Source organism: Podospora bellae-mahoneyi (assembly GCF_035222275.1).
Source record: "Podospora bellae-mahoneyi strain CBS 112042 chromosome 1 map unlocalized CBS112042p_1.2, whole genome shotgun sequence".
Taxonomy (NCBI): Eukaryota; Fungi; Ascomycota; class Sordariomycetes; order Sordariales; family Podosporaceae; genus Podospora; species Podospora bellae-mahoneyi.
This window is the reverse complement of record NW_026946360.1, coordinates 1,092,848-1,110,951: the sequence shown is the minus strand read 5'-3', so window position 1 is coordinate 1,110,951 and position 18,104 is coordinate 1,092,848. Positions and strand designations below refer to the sequence as shown.

The following is an 18,104-nucleotide window of genomic DNA, read 5'->3' as shown; positions in this document are numbered from 1 at the left end:
TTAACCTTCTCTCGTAAATATATAACGTAGTCTAAGTTTAAGTACTATCCTAATATTATTTCCTTTAAAAAATATATACTATTATCCGTATTTTAATCTTTTACGTACTCGATATAATATTTCGTATACCTTAGTACGATCTATATAACCTGGAGGCTATCTTTTAATTTAACTAGGTTTTAAACCTTCTATAAAAGATAGTTATTTAGGTCTTTTTACTAAGCTTTTTCCTATTTAATTATAGTTTTTTTAATTAATTATAGTTTACCCTCCTTACCTACCTTACGTACCGGCTAATAGCCGTATAGTAATTTACTTTAGTAGTACTTTATATATCTATATATAATATATTAAAACTAAAATATTTTTTAATATTCCGGATATTTAAAGTAAAATTATATTATATTTCCCTTATAGGGTATATATTATATAGGTATTAATATATTTTTTAGCCTCTTTACGATCCTAATATTAGCGACTTTCCTACTTTTTTAATACTTTTCCTAGCTCTTATATATAAGCTTTATAGGCTACGATATATTCTATAAAATAATAAATTTATATTTATTATACTACCTCTTTAATATTATTTATTTAATAAATTTTTATATATAATTATTACCTTTAGCGATTTCTATAATAATTTCTATAATAATTTATACTAATTAATTTTATAATATTTATATTTAAAAATCTCTTTCCTTATACTTTACCTTTAGCTTTTTTACTATTTCCCGTAATTTTTAAAACTCTATTTCCTTTTATTCGGTATATTAATTAAAATCTCCTTTTAATCTTATTACTCCGCCTTATTAATACCCGATAATTATTATTTTTATAACCCTCGGTCCTTTTAATATAATAATAATTACGATTTTTTTTTTTAACCGAATTGCTTAAGTACCTTATAGTTTTTTTTAAAGTATTTTACTTTACTATAATTAAAATACTTAAAATTATCTCTACCTTAGCCTCGGCCTTACGGCCTTTATTACTATATAATATTAATATCTATCGGTCTTAAATATATAATACCGGAATAATTAATATTAGGGTATTGCCTCTTACGTTTATCGTTAAAACGGTTATTATTAAAGTACCCTTTATTACCGTAATGGCCCCTATTACTGCCCTTCTTCTCCGTACGACGCTAAAACTACCGATCGTCGATCCGTATAACTATAGTAATATACTTATTAATAGTATTAAGCCTTAACTCTTTATATAATTTATCCTTTACTTTTTCCTTAAAGTTATTATAAAAAAACTATATTAATCCTTTATCGTTAATAGTATTATATAAACTATCGATCTTAAATAAAATTATATAATTAATTATTAAACGCGTTTAACGTAGGTTTACGAGCCTTTCTTACGCGTACTTTACTTTATCGTACTCCCTAAATACCTCTTTAAGCTTAGTTTTAAAGATACGGTAGCTTTCGAAGTATTTTATAATAATTTTTTCTTAATCGGACGGCTCCTCCTTATAATAATTATTAAAAATAGGTTCGAACTACGTAAAAGCCTTATCTTTAAATTTAATAACCGCGAAAATAACTTTTAACTTTTCGTTAGTAAATTAATTTAGATATTAACGAAAATAAATTTTAAATTAAATTAAAAACCCTTTAAGTTTTACTTTTTTTCCTTTATAGCGTTCCGGTACCAGGAATTTAGGTATTATTTTAAGTAAGGTTAATATAGTAATAATCTATTTCCGAATTTACTAAGCTTCGTTTTTAAGTTCCTTAAAATACTATATTACTTACTTTATAGTAGGTCGAGTATTAATAGTGGTAAGTCCCTTACTACTTAAGTTAGGCGGGACGCTTTCTATTTAAACGTTTTTAAGTCCAGCTATAATAGTAAAAAAACGCTTTTAATTTATTTATAATAGAGTTAAAGTAAATATATAACGTATAACGAACCCCTATTTAAAACCTTTGAAAGGGATACCGGTTAAAGGCTACTTCTAAATAATCCTAATTCGGTATAGCTAAATAATGTACGACGAAATGTCTTAATATAAATACTAAATACCGTAAATATAAGCTTAAATTATATATTACGGAACTATCTATCTACACTAGCCAGTTCCTCCGTATATATATATCCTACGCTAAGCCTGGCGTTATCCTGGATTGATAGACTCGACCCTCGATCCTATCGATACTATCCCTCCGGGGTTAACTCCTCTAGATCGACCCTCGATCCTGATGATCCTATTCTGATTGGTCCGTAATCCTGTGCTAATAATTGGTCAGTGGTGCGCCTGCGCCCCACTAGGTGTCAAGCCGTGACACTTTTCCTTATATTACCTATACTAGTAAGCCTAATAGGGGGCCGTTTAGGGATTATTGTACGACGGATAGATACTAGGGTAATATTTATAATAACTATAAGTAGAGAGATTATAGTAGTAAATATAGTTTTTTTATCGCTACTTAAAGGGGTATTATAGCCGAAGGGGAGGACAAGGGAAATAAGTAAGCTATAGAAGGAAGCTAGGAGTTTATAGTTATTAATAATTCCGATAACTAAATAAATTATACGGTAATAAAAATCGAATTTATAATTTTTATTTATTATTTAGATTTCTATAATACTCGTACGACGATATACTTAATATTATTCTATATAGCTCGTTATAATAATTTTAATAATACTTTTCTTATTTATTTTAATAAAAGAAATTTTATCGGATCGTATAAAAAACTATTCCCTTATATAACCTTATACTATTATATATGTATATTACTAGTATATTTATATTTAACTTTATATTTTTTACTTTTAATTCCCTACCGCTCGTACGATAATGCACTTAATACTATTCTATACAGTTCGTTATGCCAGTTTTAATAATACTTTTCTCTTTTAATTTAATAGGAAAAATCTTATCGGATCGTATAATAAACTATTTAATTATATAACCTTATATTACTATATATATACCTTACTAATATACTTATACTTAACTTTACGTCTTTTACTTTTATTTCTATATAGCTTATACGATAATATACTTAATATTATTTATACGGCTCGTATAGGTGATTTTAATAATATCTTTACTTTTTAAGTTAATGGGAAAAATCTTATTGGATCGTATAAAAAATTATTCCCTTATATAACTTTATATTACTATATACGTGTATTACTAGTACCTAACTTTATATCTTTTACTTCCATTTCTATATACCTCGTACGATGATATACTTAATACTATTTAATGTAGCTCGTTATACTAGTTCTAATAATATTTTTTTCTTTTAATTTAATAGGAAAAATCCTATCGGATCGTATAATAAATTATTTAATTGTATAACCTTATACTGCTATATACGTATATTACTAATATACTTATACCTAACTTTATATCTTTTACTTCTATTTCTATATAGCTCGTACGATAATATATTTAATATTATTTTATATAGCTCGTTATAGTAATTCCAATAATATCCTTACTTTTTAAGTTAATGGGAAAAATTTTATCGGATTATATAAAAAACTATTTGATTATAGAACCTTACACTACTATACACGTGCATTACTAGCACGCTTACACCTAACTTTACTTCTTTTACTTTTATTTCCATACCGCTCGTACGATAATATACTTAATACTATTCTATGTAGCTCGCTATAGTAATTCTAATAATACTTTTCTCTTTTAATTTAATAGGAAAAATTTTATCGGATCGTATAAAAAACTATTCCTTTATATAACCTTACACTACCATGCACGTGCATTATCAGCACACTTATACCCAACTTCACCTCTTTTACTTCCATTTCCACACCGCTCGTACGACGATACACTTAATACTATTCTATGCAGCTCGTTATGGCGATTCTAATAATACTTTTCTTTTTCATTTTAGTAAAAGAAATCCCATCGGATCGTACAACTAATTCCTCAACGGATCCTACCCCCCTGTTTCTAAAGTGGGGCGTTTTTTTTGGTGCGCTTTTTAACGGATTGTACTATAATCTATCGGAGAATTACTGATAGTATATAGCGGTTCGGGCGCTTCTATATATATATATACCGCTTTAATTTCTTTTTATATAATATATAGCGGTTCGGGCTCCTCTATATATATATATACCAGTTTAATTATTTTCTTTATATAGTATATAGCGGTTCGGCCGCCTCTCTATATATATATACCCCTTTAATTTTTTTTTATATAATATATAGCGGTTCGGGCGCCTCTATATATATATATACCGGTTTAATTATTATTCTTTATATAATATATAGCGCTTCGGGCGCCTTTATACATATATATACCGGTTTAAGTTTTTATATAATATATAGCGGTTCGGGCGCCTCTATATATATATATATATACCGGTTTAATTATTTCTTTTATATAGTATATAGCGGTTCGGGCGCTTCTATATATATATATACCGCTTTAATTTCTTTTTATATAATATATAGCGGTTCGGGCTCCTCTATATATATATATACCAGTTTAATTATTTTCTTTACATAGTATATAGCGGTTCGGCCGCCTCTCTATATATATATACCCCTTTAATTTTTTTTTATATAATATATAGCGGTTCGGGCGCCTCTATATATATATATACCGGTTTAATTATTATTCTTTATATAATATATAGCGCTTCGGGCGCCTTTATACATATATATACCGGTTTAAGTTTTTATATAATATATAGCGGTTCGGGCGCCTCTATATATATATATATATACCGGTTTAATTATTTCTTTTATATAGTATATAGCGGTTCGGGCGCCTATATATATATATATACCGGTTTAATTCTTTTTTTATATAATATATAGCGGTTCGGTCGCTTCTATATCTATATATACCGGTTTAATTCTTTTTTTATATAGTATAACCCTTTATATATTTATATACCGGTTTAATTATTTTCTTTATATAATATTTAGCGGTTCGGCCGCCTCTATTGTGACGAACCCCTATCCAGAACCTCTGAAAGGGATACCGGTTGAAGGCTGCTTCTAAATAATCCTGGTTCGGTACAGCTAAACAGTGTACGAAGATGTCTCAATGTAATCACAAAATACTGTAACTACAACTTGAATTGCATACTGCGGAACTGTCTATCTACACCAGCCAGTTCCTCCGTATATATAGACCTCGGGGCCCTGAGGTGCTCGCCCTGCTACGGCCCCGATCACTCCTAGCACTTTGCATCCTGCGAAGTGCTCATCGTGCTATGTCTTCGATCACCCGTAGCATCTTGTATCCTGCAGACTGCTCAGGCCTCTTGGTGCCGTAGCACTTCTGGCCAGCCTTAATTGGCTGCCTCCTGGTTTCCTTAATGATTGGCTAGGGACGCCCCGCGCCCCACATACTGCGCGGCCTGCCGTTGGGTTAACTGTGATAGGTTATATAATTAAATAATTTATTATACGATCCGATAGGATTTTTTTTATTAAATTAAAAGAGAAAAGTATTATTAAAATTAGTATAACGAGTTATATAGAATAGTATTAAGTATATTATTATACGAGCGGTAAGGAATTAAAAGTAAAAAATATAAAGTTAAATATAAATATATTAATAATATATATATATAGTAATATAAGGTTATATAAAGGAATAGTTTTTTATACGATCCGATAAAATTTCTTTTATTAAAATAAAAAAGAAAAGTATTATTAAAATTATTATAGCGAGCTATATAGAATAATATTAAGTATATCGTCGTACGAGTATTATAGAAATCTAAATAATAAATAAAAATTATAAATTTAATTTTTATTATTATATAATTTATTTAGTTATTGGAATTATTAATAATTATAAGCTTCTGGCTTCCTTTTATAGCTTATTTATTTCCCTCGTCCTCCCCTTCGGCTATAATATCCCTTTAAGTAATAGTAAAGAAACTATATTTATTATTATAATCTCTTTATTTATAATTATTATAAATGTTATTTTAATACCTATCCGTCGTACGATAATCCCTAAACGGCCCTCTATTAAGCTTACTAATATAAGTAGTATAAAAAAATAATTACTAAATTATAGCTTTAGATTAAAACTATATTAAAGTAGCTCGGATAAATTAATATTTTAACCTTCTTTACTTTACCGGGAACGTATTTAATATTAACCGATAGTAAGGCCGAAATTATTTATTATATTACTTATATATTTATCAATTTAAATATTATTATATAAAAAAAATATATATTTATATTAATATAGAAACTATTTATGTCACGGCTTGACACCTAGTGGGGCGCAGGCGCACCACGGACCAATCATTAGCACAGGATCAAGGACCAATCAGAATAGGATCATTGGGATCGAGGATCGATCCAGGGGAGTCAACCCCGGAGGGGATAGGTATCGATAGGATCGAGGGTCGAGTCTATCGATCCAGGACAACGCCAGGCTTGGCACAGGATATATATATACGGAGGAACTGGCTGGTGTAGATAGACAGTTCCGCAGTATGCAATTCAAGCTTGTATTCACGGTATCTTGTGTTTACATTGAGACATCTTGTCGTACACTGTTTAGCTGTACCGAACCAGGATTATTCAGAAGCAGCCTTCAACCGGTATCCCTTTCAGAGGTTCTGGATAGGGGTTCGTCATACTCGAGCTTAGCGCGATCTCTTTCTTTATATAAAACGCTAAGTTCCTAATAAAGTATAGTATTTTTTTATATAAAAAAATCGTATAAAATTCGCGACTTATTTTTAAATTTTTAAATATATATAAAAAGCTAATTAACGGTAAGTTAAGTTTTAATATTTTTAATTATAGCGTTTAAATACCTTTAATTTATTTATAATAAAGTTAAAGTAAATATATAATATATAACGAACCTTTATTTAGAATCTCTAAAAGGGATATTAGTTAAAGGTTATTTTTAAATATTTTTAATTCGGTATAGTTAAATAATATATAATAAAATATTTTAATATAATTATAAAATATTATAATTATAATTTAAATTATATATTATAGAATTATTTATTTATATTAGCTAGCTTCTCCGTATATATAGATCTTATACCAAACTATATTTACTTCTTACTTAGTGCCCTTAGCACACTAATCACGACTACTTAGTCTGCTTAATGCCCTGATCAGACTAAGCACTCTGCTCAGTCTGCTCAGTGCCCAGAGCGTACTGATCAGTCGTCCCTTACTGTGATTGGTTCTTCTCGTACGTTCTTCCGATTGGCCCCTATTCCCGTGGCCCCACAACCCGTCCTGTACCAGGGTTGTGACATACTACAATCCATCGGAGAATTACTGATAGGTTATAGATGTACTTTAACTCCTACAAAAGTAAAGCGAAATAATTTTTAATTAATACTATTGCAAAAGAATTATAGAATAGTATATTTCAATAACATATAAACCCCCTACATTGGCTTTTCTTATATACACTTTATACCACACTGTAACTGCTGTAGTTAAGTGCTTAACATGTAAGGCTTGTAATGCAGAAGGAAACATCTGGCAGAAAAACTAACGTGGGGCCTTTATGGGTTCTTTATTACATATAAACGAATGAATTATAAACAAATAGCCAGCTAACACTTAGACACCTCCTTCTCACTCCCATTCCTACTCCCACTCCTGCTATCAGGTCCCAGAAGCGCATCTCCAGAATACTGTGACTGTCTGTCTTCAGGGATGCTGGGAAACCCCCCTGGCACACCCAAGAAGAACTGGGGCGATGGCGGTGCCTTTGCCACTGACACCTTTGAAGAGACGGACACTGTAACCTTGACACCATATTCATCCTCCTTGAAGCTATCCTCCCCGTCTGTGTGATCTGTTTCTCGTTGTCGTGAGAGGGCTTCTTCCCTTGCCTTTGCCTGGCGCTTGCGTCTCATGATAATGACATAAATGATGGGTAGGGCAATGGCTAGTACACCAATAGGGACGACCACCCCAATCACAATCTTCTTCCAGTTCGAATTTGGCTCATCCTCCTCAACAACGGTCTCCACGCCTTCTTCTGATTCTGGAGCAATTGAAGACTCAGACACACACTCACTGCCCTCAGCACAATAAAGTCTCGAGGAAGGAATGCGTGCGCCGGCCTTGTCAAACGGGACAATGGTGGGCTTCGTGGCAGAAGTCCCAGGCTTGACAGGAGCAAGGGCGATTTCCTTGTTGACTGCATCAAACACCATGTAGGTTCGTCGCAAGAGGGCGCTGCCAATGTTGAACTGTCCGCTGTTCGACTTTTGAATTCCAAAAAGGCAGGTATTTCTATTGAGACTTTGAGGGTTGGTGGCAACGGCAATCTCCCAGTTCGTGACTTCCTGTGGGACGATGAGATCTGCGAGGGGAACGTTGAGAACGGGGCCGTCCGGCCCCTCGAGTTGAAGGCGGAGATTGAGCTTTGTATTCTTTGATCCAGCATCACACGGAATGGTGGCCCTCTCGATAGTCGTGTTCCAGGTCGCACCGCTTGCAGCGATGATGGGATCGGCGAGTTCGCGGGGCAGGATCGAAAAGGATTCGGCAGGGCTGAGGGAAAAGAGCAGCCTGATTTCGTCAAACTTGAGTGCCTCTTTCGAATCGTCAAGCATTTTGATGCTGTTCAATAAGACGGCGAAGGCGCTGGGAAAGATGTCGTAACCTCGAGCGGTGTTGAGGCGTATCAGCTCGCCCTTGAACCGCGATTTGTCAATGGCACCTAGAAGCAGAGATCCCGATGATCCGTCCGCACTGTTGAGCCAAACGCTGTATGCTTGGGTGACAATCTTTCCAGAAGATACCAGTCGATCCATAAAGTTGGGATAATATTTGGTTGAGCGGCGGGGGTAGGTCGTGGTGCCATCATTGCCGAGTCCAAGCATCCCGATCCATTGATTATTCGTGGCTGAATTCACCAGGCCCATCGGGAAGTTGTCGAGCTCGACATCACCCATCTTTAGTGTATCGGTGAAGTTGCTGCCACGCACGGTGAATGTGCTGGTATATGCCGCGTCGAACTGGTAATTCACCGTTTCTGCCCCCTGGAATGTCGACGATTTGGATTTAGTGAATGCCCCCCATTTGCAAGCGGAGCCAGAGAGAACATCAGTGGGATGAAAGCCACCTGATAGCAGGTTGAAGCCTTGCGAACAAGGCATGGCCTCGTCGGCGTTGGGAAGCCATGTGTGAGGCGAGGACGGTGACAAGAGAAGCGACAGTGGTTGTGGGGGGGTCCCGACGGTGACATTGACGATGAAGACGTGCCCTGACGCCGAGACGGGAACAGTTGCTGTTTTGCTATCGATCGATCTGGCGATGTTTCTCTCACGGGTAAAGGGGAACAAAAGATGGGCAGACGTCGCCGTCGCAAAAAGAAAACATTGCAAAAGTAAATAAACGAGTGACATGCTGCGCTAAAGGCAGGCGTTATCTTCCCATCATGGGAATTCAAGAAAGCGTGCAAAGATTGAGGAGCTGCAAAAGTAAAAGTGAAGTTGCCTGGACCTTGAAAAATGGAGAACCTGCCAAGCCAATTTCCGGTTCATCAGGGGCTTGTTGTGCTCGGAGCAAGCACCGCCAGGGGATGCCAGAGACCCCTGCTACGCTAGACCAAACGGGCCCGACCCACAGCTTCACTTCTCGAAGCAGGTTAGAGTGAGTGGAACCTGCAGCTCGAGCATCCATCAGCATGATCTTGACGGCGATAGCACGTAGCCAAGAGAAGCTTATCATCAGGCCGAGGGGACCAAAATAGAGAAACGGCATGTATTCGGCTTTCTGCCCGTTGAATGATCTGTTATTCCATGTACGTATTCAATGAGCACTATTGTCCTACCAGTATAACCAATCATCACGCAGTTCAAAGAGAAAATCTGGCAGCCTCGAAGCGCATACTGTTGCTGCCTTTTTGCGCTTCACGGCGTCTGTCTCCTCGTTCTCCATTTGCTCCCAGAGCAACTTGGCTTCAGCCAGGATAATAGCAAGCAAGGGATCTCCTTAAACTTCCTTGGAATTGTCACTGCAGGCATGACGCGTCCGGGTTTGTTAGAGCTGGCACTGTCCTCGTTCTCGTCAGAGCTTCAATCCAACGCTGCTCCTGAGATGTTGTCGCCCCCAGCCTCGATGTCACGAGCACCCCCGGCCAACATAAGCAAAGACGAAATGAAGAGCTCTTTGATATAAGCAAAGCTGAAGTCATCCGTGAGATCTGCTAGCACAGAGCACAGTTCCACCGGGAAGGCAAGCGCAGGGGAATCCAGCACTTTCTCGCGCCAATGGTGACAGTAAGCCATCCGCAAGGCATGCTCCGGAACTTTGAAGTGGTATTTACGGTCAAAGCGGCTGGGTCATTTTGTGATAGCCGCATCGATCCCTTCAAGGTGATTGGTCGAGCATATCATTAGGATGCCTTCGTTGGAGTCAAGTCCATCGACCTCGTTGAGGAAGTAGCTGCGTGTCTTGTCCTCGACCAGGCTGTCGAGGTCCTAAAGATCAGAAGGCATGGAGCGACAATTCGTGACTTGGAAAAGATTTGCTGCATGGCGACTTTTGGGTGCGAACATCCGTCGAGCGATTTCACGTACATGGCGGGGACCGGAGGATTGCGTGCCGCCAATGAGTTGATGATCGCCTTGATAGACACGGTCTTTCCATTTCCCGGTACCCCATGAAGAATCACACCGCGCTTCCATGGCACCCGGAGTGTCTTATACAAAGACTGATTGTTAAAGAAGGGCTCGACATCTTGAGCCAGGCTCGACTTTATGCTCGGGTCAAGAATGACATCGTCCCACGACGCTCCAAGAACACTCCGGTATAACTCCTTATCCTTCATCCACTGCTGGTTGTCAAAGACCCATATTTCATCGTGCATCTCTTTCGTCCACTTCCCGGCTACCAGAAGAAGCTCATCGGTCTTGGGATGGTGGCCATCAATGTCCACCGCGCCGTCCACGGAAGGAGGTGTTATCACATAGAGAAACCGTATGACCCGGCTCAGCAGGTAGTCCCTGAATGACAATTCATATACCAAGAATTAGTGGCTTTCCCATTCGTATTTCCAGGCACCAAAGCGTACCTCATCCTCAAGTTTGTCATTGTCCTTTTCGTATCGAAGTTTCGGGGCCACAAACTTGCGAATAGCCTCGTAGCCACGTGGACGATCCGGGGTTTTGGTTGCGTAACCGGCGTCAGCGAAACCCAAAAGATTACAGGACGATGTCTGTGTGCGTGTAACATGGTGACCCGGGTATGCAGCGCTGAGTAGCTGGTGTACCTTGGTATCGGTGCTGATGCGATCTCGACTTGCATGCTCTGTCCAGCCTTCAAAGGCCAGAGCAGGGTTTTCGTTCTTGTCAATGGTGTCCATGTTGTTGAGGTTGAAGTTGGATGTAATATTGAGAGCTTGTGTCGAGGAATGAGTGGTCTCCTTATACTACCTCTAACACGGCTCAGAAGGCAGACGTCTGCTTTTTACCCCACACCAAGAAGCTGCCTGTTCTTGAGCCCATTCTCATTGGTCTTTTTATTCCAAGAGCTGTTATAGCCTGAGCATTGGTCACCAGGCCATCAAGCGGCGAGCCTGACTGGCGTCAAGATCTTGGTTTATATTCCTCCTTGGGTCCATAGGTACATGTATCTACAGTAGGTTCTTTTCCATCTGATCTTGAACATGATAGGCTGAGCTTCTCAACAGACCAATTGATAATATCAAATAAAGTTGGGCTGACGGTCGATGGCGAGCTGTGATCACAGGAACATGGAACGGCTCAAAAATAGTAGGCACATGTAGATATGATCAAATTCGCTCATACTCGTGTATGTTGCTTCGACTACAGGCCGAAGCAATTGGCATAGTATGTGACCGTGGCGCTCCAATCAGAAAAGACGCCAATGACTCCCACATCCTGAGCCAACACATGTAACAGATTGTACACATCTCCCTCGCCGTTGGTCACATTGGCCACGCTTGCATAGTAATATCCTCCTCCGCTGCCGTCACCAAGCCAACCGCTCCTCTCCAAGCTCCACGTAATGATGTCGAGTTTCTGTTTCTTGGCTTCGATGGCATAGCTGCTGGGCACAATCTTCCCCTTCTTATCAACGGTGACCAAGTAGGGCAGAGGAGGAGCGACAATCCTAACACCGGCCTTCTTGTACTCCTTGAGCCTCGCGACAGCAGAGGGGAATGTACCTGGCTCATCGCCGCTCTCGTCCAGCAACACGGCTTGCTTTCCCCATTTTGGCTCAGCCTTTAGCCAGTACAGGACATCCTCATACACAAAAGATTGTGGCCACACCCTCTCTGGCTTGATACCGGCCGCCTTGAACTCATCAATCATGTGTTGGGCATAGGCCGCCTGGGTGTAGTTGCCGCCATTGAAGGGCATGGGCACCTCGGGGGCCTTCAACTCAGGCGTGAACTTGAGACCGAGATCGTCCACCAGAGAGATGAATTCCTTGAGAGTAGGCACCTCGCTGCAGGTTTTGGCGTAGAGGTCGGTCCTCCAGCTTGCTGTGCCACCAAGATACTCCTCCGGGGTTGTTGCTTTCGGATCCGAGGCGTCCATCTTTGCACAAAGCGTCTTGATCTCTGCCAAAGTGAAATCCGAAGTGCAACACTTGGCCTTAGCAGGCCTGTCCCCAGACGCAGGCTGAAAGGGGGTGGTGCACTTGGCATTAAGTTCAGGGAGAGAAACGACGTTGGTTGTGGTGTGCAAGTCACATTGGGCATGGCGGCAGACGAGTTGAAGGTCTTTGGTGAAGGTGACATCGCATTCCTGAATGCCTGCTCCCATTCTGGTCTGTTTAGGGGCTCGAGTTAGACAGCTTCTTCCTAAGGGCTGAATGGGCAACACTGACACCAGCAATAATTGAGTCGTAGGTATGCTCCGGGAACTGAAGGGTGCCACCGCCACGGTGAGAAATGCTCCAGTCACTGGGCTTCATCCTCTTCTCTGAACAAGAGGCGAGCTTCTTCTTGAGAGGCCCCTCGTCCATCTGATCCACGAGCCAGTAGGGGCGCGGTCCGAGAGAGATCTGCTTGATGGGCGACACCTTAGGTGTCTTCTTGCCATTGTGGCTGTCGCTAGGGGCGGCAAGCACAGTGGAAGCACCGAGGCAAAGGATCGCAAGCTTCTGGAAGGTCGCCATGGTGGTGGTTTGGCACAGGTGAAATAAGGTACCTGGGGCGAGTAACTATCACGTCTGGGTGGGAGCGGGGAGATGATCTTTATGAACAAGGCGAGTCCTTGCCACGTGCTTGCACAAGACAGAGTTGCATCCATCTTTCCGGGGTCTCGGTTTTGCTGCGTCTTGGAGTTTCCATCTCTTCCTCCCCGATGGCAAGGGCCGTCTACACGGAATCCAATAAAATGAGCATTCGCAGCGTTATCGGCATGTCTCCCTGCCACATCATTCCCACATATATCGACGACGATTGAGCTGTTTCCTTTTCCAATCTAGCCCGGTATACCCGAGGTGGGGGACGGAGAGCGGACGGTTCCATTTGCAAGGATAAGCTCAGAGAATGCTACGGTCAATTAAATACACAATCTTCTGCACGTGTCAATCGCGTTGCATCGTCGCCAAGGACGTAATGCAGGTGGGACGGATGAGAAGATTGATTGGCCAATCCTTCGGCCAAATGCACCTCCTGGGTTGGAGACAGTTGAGGAAAACTCAGAGATGAAATACCATGTCGGTAAACACCAGAGTCTGGTCAAGTTCAGCTTCTTCACCTTCACTCATGTGGAGTGGGTACCTATCTTCGAATTGTTTCCCTCGAAGAGCATGCCGCAATAAACAAACAATGTTCCAAACATTGACACCTTTACACTTTACAAAGTCGACCATTCTGCCTCCACAAAAGCCCCCCTTCTCCCTCAATCTTCCACTCTTCACTTCCCGGGGTGGTCGGCGCCCAAAATACACCCCAAGGATCTCGAGTCTTCTTCACCCTGACAAGCTTTGAATAATTGTCCCCATAGAATGACTGTTGCCAGTTCGGCTCATGAGGATCCCCTTCGTTGAGGTAGCTCCCTCCCCCTGGCGTTGCCGCCTTGAGGGGCTCCATCAGTTGTGTTAGAGCAAGTTGGGCTGCAATGACCTGCTCATCAGTGGCTGTTCCAAGATTGAGCTTGCTGAATCCGAATATGTCAGCGTGCATGACACTTTCTCTCCATACGGGGTTGACGCCTGCTGGGTAAGGGTGGCCTGCTGCTTCGAGCGTGGGAGCCATGTTGAGTCCATGAAACGTATACCCCGCTTCAACCAGTACTCGTGAGGCGTTCATGGCTTTGGAGAATAGGACAGGATCAACGTATGCCGCCCGCGGGAACAGACGAGAAGCAAAATATCCACCTGCACCCGGAGCACCGCCTGCTCCGGTCGACGATTGGCTGCTGTAAACCTGAGTGCGGACGGTGATGTTTGCAACAGGTATCCCAAGGCCGTTCAGCTCATCCAGGAGAGGTTGAGTAAAAGCAAGTGCTTCACCTGGAGACAAGCCCGGCATCTGCACCTGGATTTGCATGGCGAATCCAGGACCAGAAGGCAGTCCATTTGTCCAGAGATAACCCCCTGCATCTACAACAGGAATTGCAAAAGCAAAGATAGCGTTGAAGCCTAGCCAAAACGCAGTGCTGTTGGTAATGGTTGGATTTGAGGATGGGCTCGAAGAAGGTGTGTTGCCAAGATTGAAGTTGAAGGACGCGATGGTCAGATTGATGGCAGGATGGGCTTTCACAATGGCCGAGGTTATCACTCCATATGTGCCTTGGTTTGTCTGTTAGCTTCGGTGGCATACTTTGTACAGCAGACGAAAAACACTCACTGCCTCCACCACCTCGCAAAGCAAAGAACAGATCCTCGTTTTTGGTCGGGTTTGCCGTAACATATTTTCCGTCGGCCGTCACAACCTTGAGCTCCAAAACCTGGTCTACTCCTAGGCCATACTTGGATGATAAAGGGGAGTGGCCTCCACCCGATATCCAACCTCCGTAAGACCCAATTGTTAGACAAGAAGCAGCAGGTAGAGTGATGTTGTGCGCCAGTGCATATCTAAACGCGTCATAGACCTGTAGTCCAGCGCCAACCCACGCAGCAGGACCTCGGTAACGTCCTCCGGGTTGCTTATAATCTGATATGAACTCAAAACCTTTCAGATTATGGGTCCAGATGCTCAGAGATCCCGCACCGATGTTGCGAGCAAGAAAGTCATGACCCGTGTTTCCATGCGTCAGTCAGCAGGAGGCACAGACACAGATGCAGGACGGCCAAGTAAACATACTTGATTATCAGCCGAACGTTCCTTTCTCTTGCAAAATTCACCGCTGACTGAACATGCTTTGGTTGTGTAGCATTGACCACGTAAACAGGATAACCTCCCCTCGTACAGGTGGCATTAGCTTGAGGGTTCCTCACGAGGGGGCATGTCAAACCCTGAGGCCAGGTCCCTTGAACAGTGACCGGATCATCAAACCAGAAAGTGCTTTGACTAGCACCATTAAACAAAAAGTTGCATGCCGTGGTGTTGAAGCTTGCTGAAGTCGGATAGCACACCGAGGCTGGGGGGGAAGGGTTGAGCAAAACCCCACCTAGAGTGCGATTCAAACTGGCCCAATCCGAAACAGATGGCCACGCGGTTTCTCCGGGGAAGGCTTTGCAACGCGATGTTGGTTTGGTGGATGGTCCTCGGTTGCCCAAGATCCCTGAAGCCACAGTGTCGATGTCGACATCTGAAAAGTGGGAGTCATTCGGAGGTTGACCTATTGCCACCTGCGCGAAAAGCGTGGCAGTGATTATCGCAGTAACAGACCACATGCTGAAATTTTCAAGTCGGCTCTCCACTGAGTTCCAGTTGTGAGATGCTGTGACAAATAAGCCCTGTGCATCAGCTCCTTATACATGGCGTTAGGACCATTCCCCAAGTACCCCGTGGCTTACACCATGATCTTGTAAGCTTATTGCAACAATGGCAGGGCACATACCAAGCCAGCATAGGCCATAAGCTATTTGTAGAATCATGAGGGTTGTACACAATGGTCGCCTCTGTCACTTTCGATACACGTAAAGTAGAGCTGAGCTACCAATGTAACCCCTCTTGCATCTGTCCCGTGCCTCCGGTGCCGGAACCGATGCATGGGATTTGTCTATTAGGAAGGTATATTTACAAATGTGATGATCGACACAGGTATTCCTGTAATAAGCCGATGTGGTGGACAACCAAACTGTGTGGCTGGGCTTTGTGGTTCTCTTTCGGCGACGACTTTTGGCTCCGGTGATCAACAAACAGACAAGAAGAATGAAATTTTAAATCTCAACCAAAGAATATACACGCCTGGTTGTTAGTCATTCTCAAACTTCAAACTCTTCTCAAACTCCTTTTCAATCTTTGCCAGCACCGTTCTCGAATGCTCCAACTTTTCATCATCCACACTGCCAAACCTCACCCACCCATCATATGCCATCCTCGCATATCTTGTCGCATTGAACAAATCCCCATTTGCGTAATGCAAGTTTGCCAGGCTATCATGGTACTCAGGCGCAAGGGGGGGAACCATGTCCCACTCGCTAAACTCATGCCACTCGCCGCTCATGACAATGGCATCCTTGAAGAACCCTTCGGCACGCGCGCTCTCAATACTCTCCTTGAGACTCTTTTGGCGGCGTCGATAGAACTCTGACTCCTCAATCTCATTCTTCGTACCAGTACACAGTTGACACTTGCAGTCAAACCCCCAATGGTCTTTGAGATACTTTCGTCTTTCATCACGGACAGTTGTGATGGGCACATCTATCACATATCAGTTAGCAATATGCATGTGTGTTGCCTATAGTCCAGTACTTACAGCTCATCAAGATCTCATCTCCCGGCTGGATGGCTACATGAGCCATGATCTCCATTGTCAACCTCCTCTCCGAGAACCTCGAGTGAACGTTTGGTCTGCAGCCATGGTTTATCCTCGCAGCCTCAGCAAATAGGCCGACATGCATTTGCTCCCCGTCTTGCTCTCCAATCATGACCGTATTGGCATTCGGTCCCAAGATGGCGTCCACCTCGTACTTTTCTGCTCCTCTCGACAAACCCCTGACCTTGGACCTCAATTTATCGGGAAGCTGGTTGATTGCTTGCTTGAGCATCCGTCTCCTATGATGGGGCTGTGCGGTGCCCAAGAAGCCTGTCCCAATAAGTAGGGAAGGGTAGTCAGACATGACAATCTCTCCACGCTTGATCTTGCGCTTGGCAACAACACCCAACCCTTTTCCTTCCACCGGGACAATCTCGTAGGCAGGACCGAGATTCTCGCGGCGCTGCACCCCAAGCGGAGGGGCCTCATCATCAAATGAGCCAACACCGACAATATGAGATGTTGTCAGTGTGGAAGAAACCAAGCTGATGCCGTGGCCATTGCGAAAGGTGGTCGAAGTGAACAGGCAGTCGATTCTTGGGACGGTTGTATTGTCCTTTGCTGGAGGTGAAATGCACTTGGGTGGGTAGTCCCACGCGATGACATTGGAGCTTTCATCGGACAAGACGCCAATGTGCCCTGGAAGTGGACAAACCGGTAGCAGCGCAGCTGTTTCCAAGCGGCCTGCTGGATGATGAGGACATTGCTGTTTTTCAGAGGGAAACCCAGCTGCTGTTGTTTGTTTCGCCTTGCCTGCCGATGCTAGAAGGACAAGAGATAAGATGCTTGAGAGTGCCATTGTGACTTGCTTGATGTCAGGTGAAATTCAATAGACACGAAGACACGAGCGGCTGGATAGGATATTGTTATCAAATATCAGAAGTGCAATCTGTCCATAGTGGTTCCACAGCGGGAGCATTGCTAGACACAAATATCAACCATGTGCTAGCTGAATGCTTCACGCGGCACCAAGGCAAGGTAGTATATCCGGCGGCTATTTCGCTACCAGCAAGACACTGGCAATGCGACCCCGAGCTACTCAAATAGGAAATTTACGCTGTTGTATTTCTTCAGCTATTGATCATTCATCACCAGACAAGAATACAGAAAGGCTGTCATAACTCATAACCATTGACCCAAAGTTTTCCGGTCATGTTTTCACCACCCTTACCCCTGGTATGAACCTTGAAAGTTTCCCTGAAACCCAGTGGCAAAATTGAGTTCTC

At 41.9% G+C, this 18,104-nt stretch overlaps 5 protein-coding genes across 5 annotated transcripts; all 5 read right to left on the bottom strand.

The window, feature by feature from the left end:
* Positions 1–7,569: 7,569 nt before the first annotated feature.
* Positions 7,570–9,375, bottom strand: QC761_124660 (uncharacterized protein; the record flags this gene model as incomplete). Its single annotated transcript, XM_062875721.1, has 1 exon — positions 7,570–9,375. One exon carries the CDS (start codon positions 9,373–9,375, stop codon positions 7,570–7,572), a length of 1,806 nt encoding a protein of 601 aa, XP_062736323.1.
* A 992-nt stretch (positions 9,376–10,367) lies between these two features.
* QC761_124650 (uncharacterized protein) lies at positions 10,368–11,336 on the bottom strand (the record flags this gene model as incomplete). The annotated part of the gene is made up of 2 exons (XM_062875720.1): positions 10,368–10,883; positions 11,046–11,336. 2 exons carry the CDS (start codon positions 11,334–11,336, stop codon positions 10,368–10,370), a joined length of 807 nt encoding a protein of 268 aa, XP_062736322.1.
* Positions 11,337–11,799: 463 nt separating this feature from the next.
* QC761_124640 (uncharacterized protein) lies at positions 11,800–13,120 on the bottom strand (the record flags this gene model as incomplete). Its single annotated transcript, XM_062875719.1, has 2 exons — positions 11,800–12,771; positions 12,830–13,120. The coding sequence occupies 2 exons, from the start codon at positions 13,118–13,120 to the stop codon at positions 11,800–11,802; spliced, it is 1,263 nt and encodes a 420-aa protein (XP_062736321.1).
* A 679-nt stretch (positions 13,121–13,799) lies between these two features.
* Positions 13,800–15,975, bottom strand: QC761_124630 (uncharacterized protein; the record flags this gene model as incomplete). Its single annotated transcript, XM_062875718.1, has 3 exons — positions 15,258–15,975; positions 14,802–15,199; positions 13,800–14,743 (listed from the first exon to the last, which is right to left on the bottom strand). The coding sequence occupies exons 1-3, from the start codon at positions 15,788–15,790 to the stop codon at positions 13,800–13,802; spliced, it is 1,875 nt and encodes a 624-aa protein (XP_062736320.1). The 5' UTR covers positions 15,791–15,975.
* Positions 15,976–16,304: 329 nt separating this feature from the next.
* On the bottom strand, positions 16,305–17,677 carry QC761_124620 (uncharacterized protein; the record flags this gene model as incomplete). Its single annotated transcript, XM_062875717.1, has 2 exons — positions 16,305–16,763; positions 16,819–17,677. 2 exons carry the CDS (start codon positions 17,675–17,677, stop codon positions 16,315–16,317), a joined length of 1,308 nt encoding a protein of 435 aa, XP_062736319.1. The 3' UTR covers positions 16,305–16,314.
* Positions 17,678–18,104: the final 427 nt, after the last annotated feature.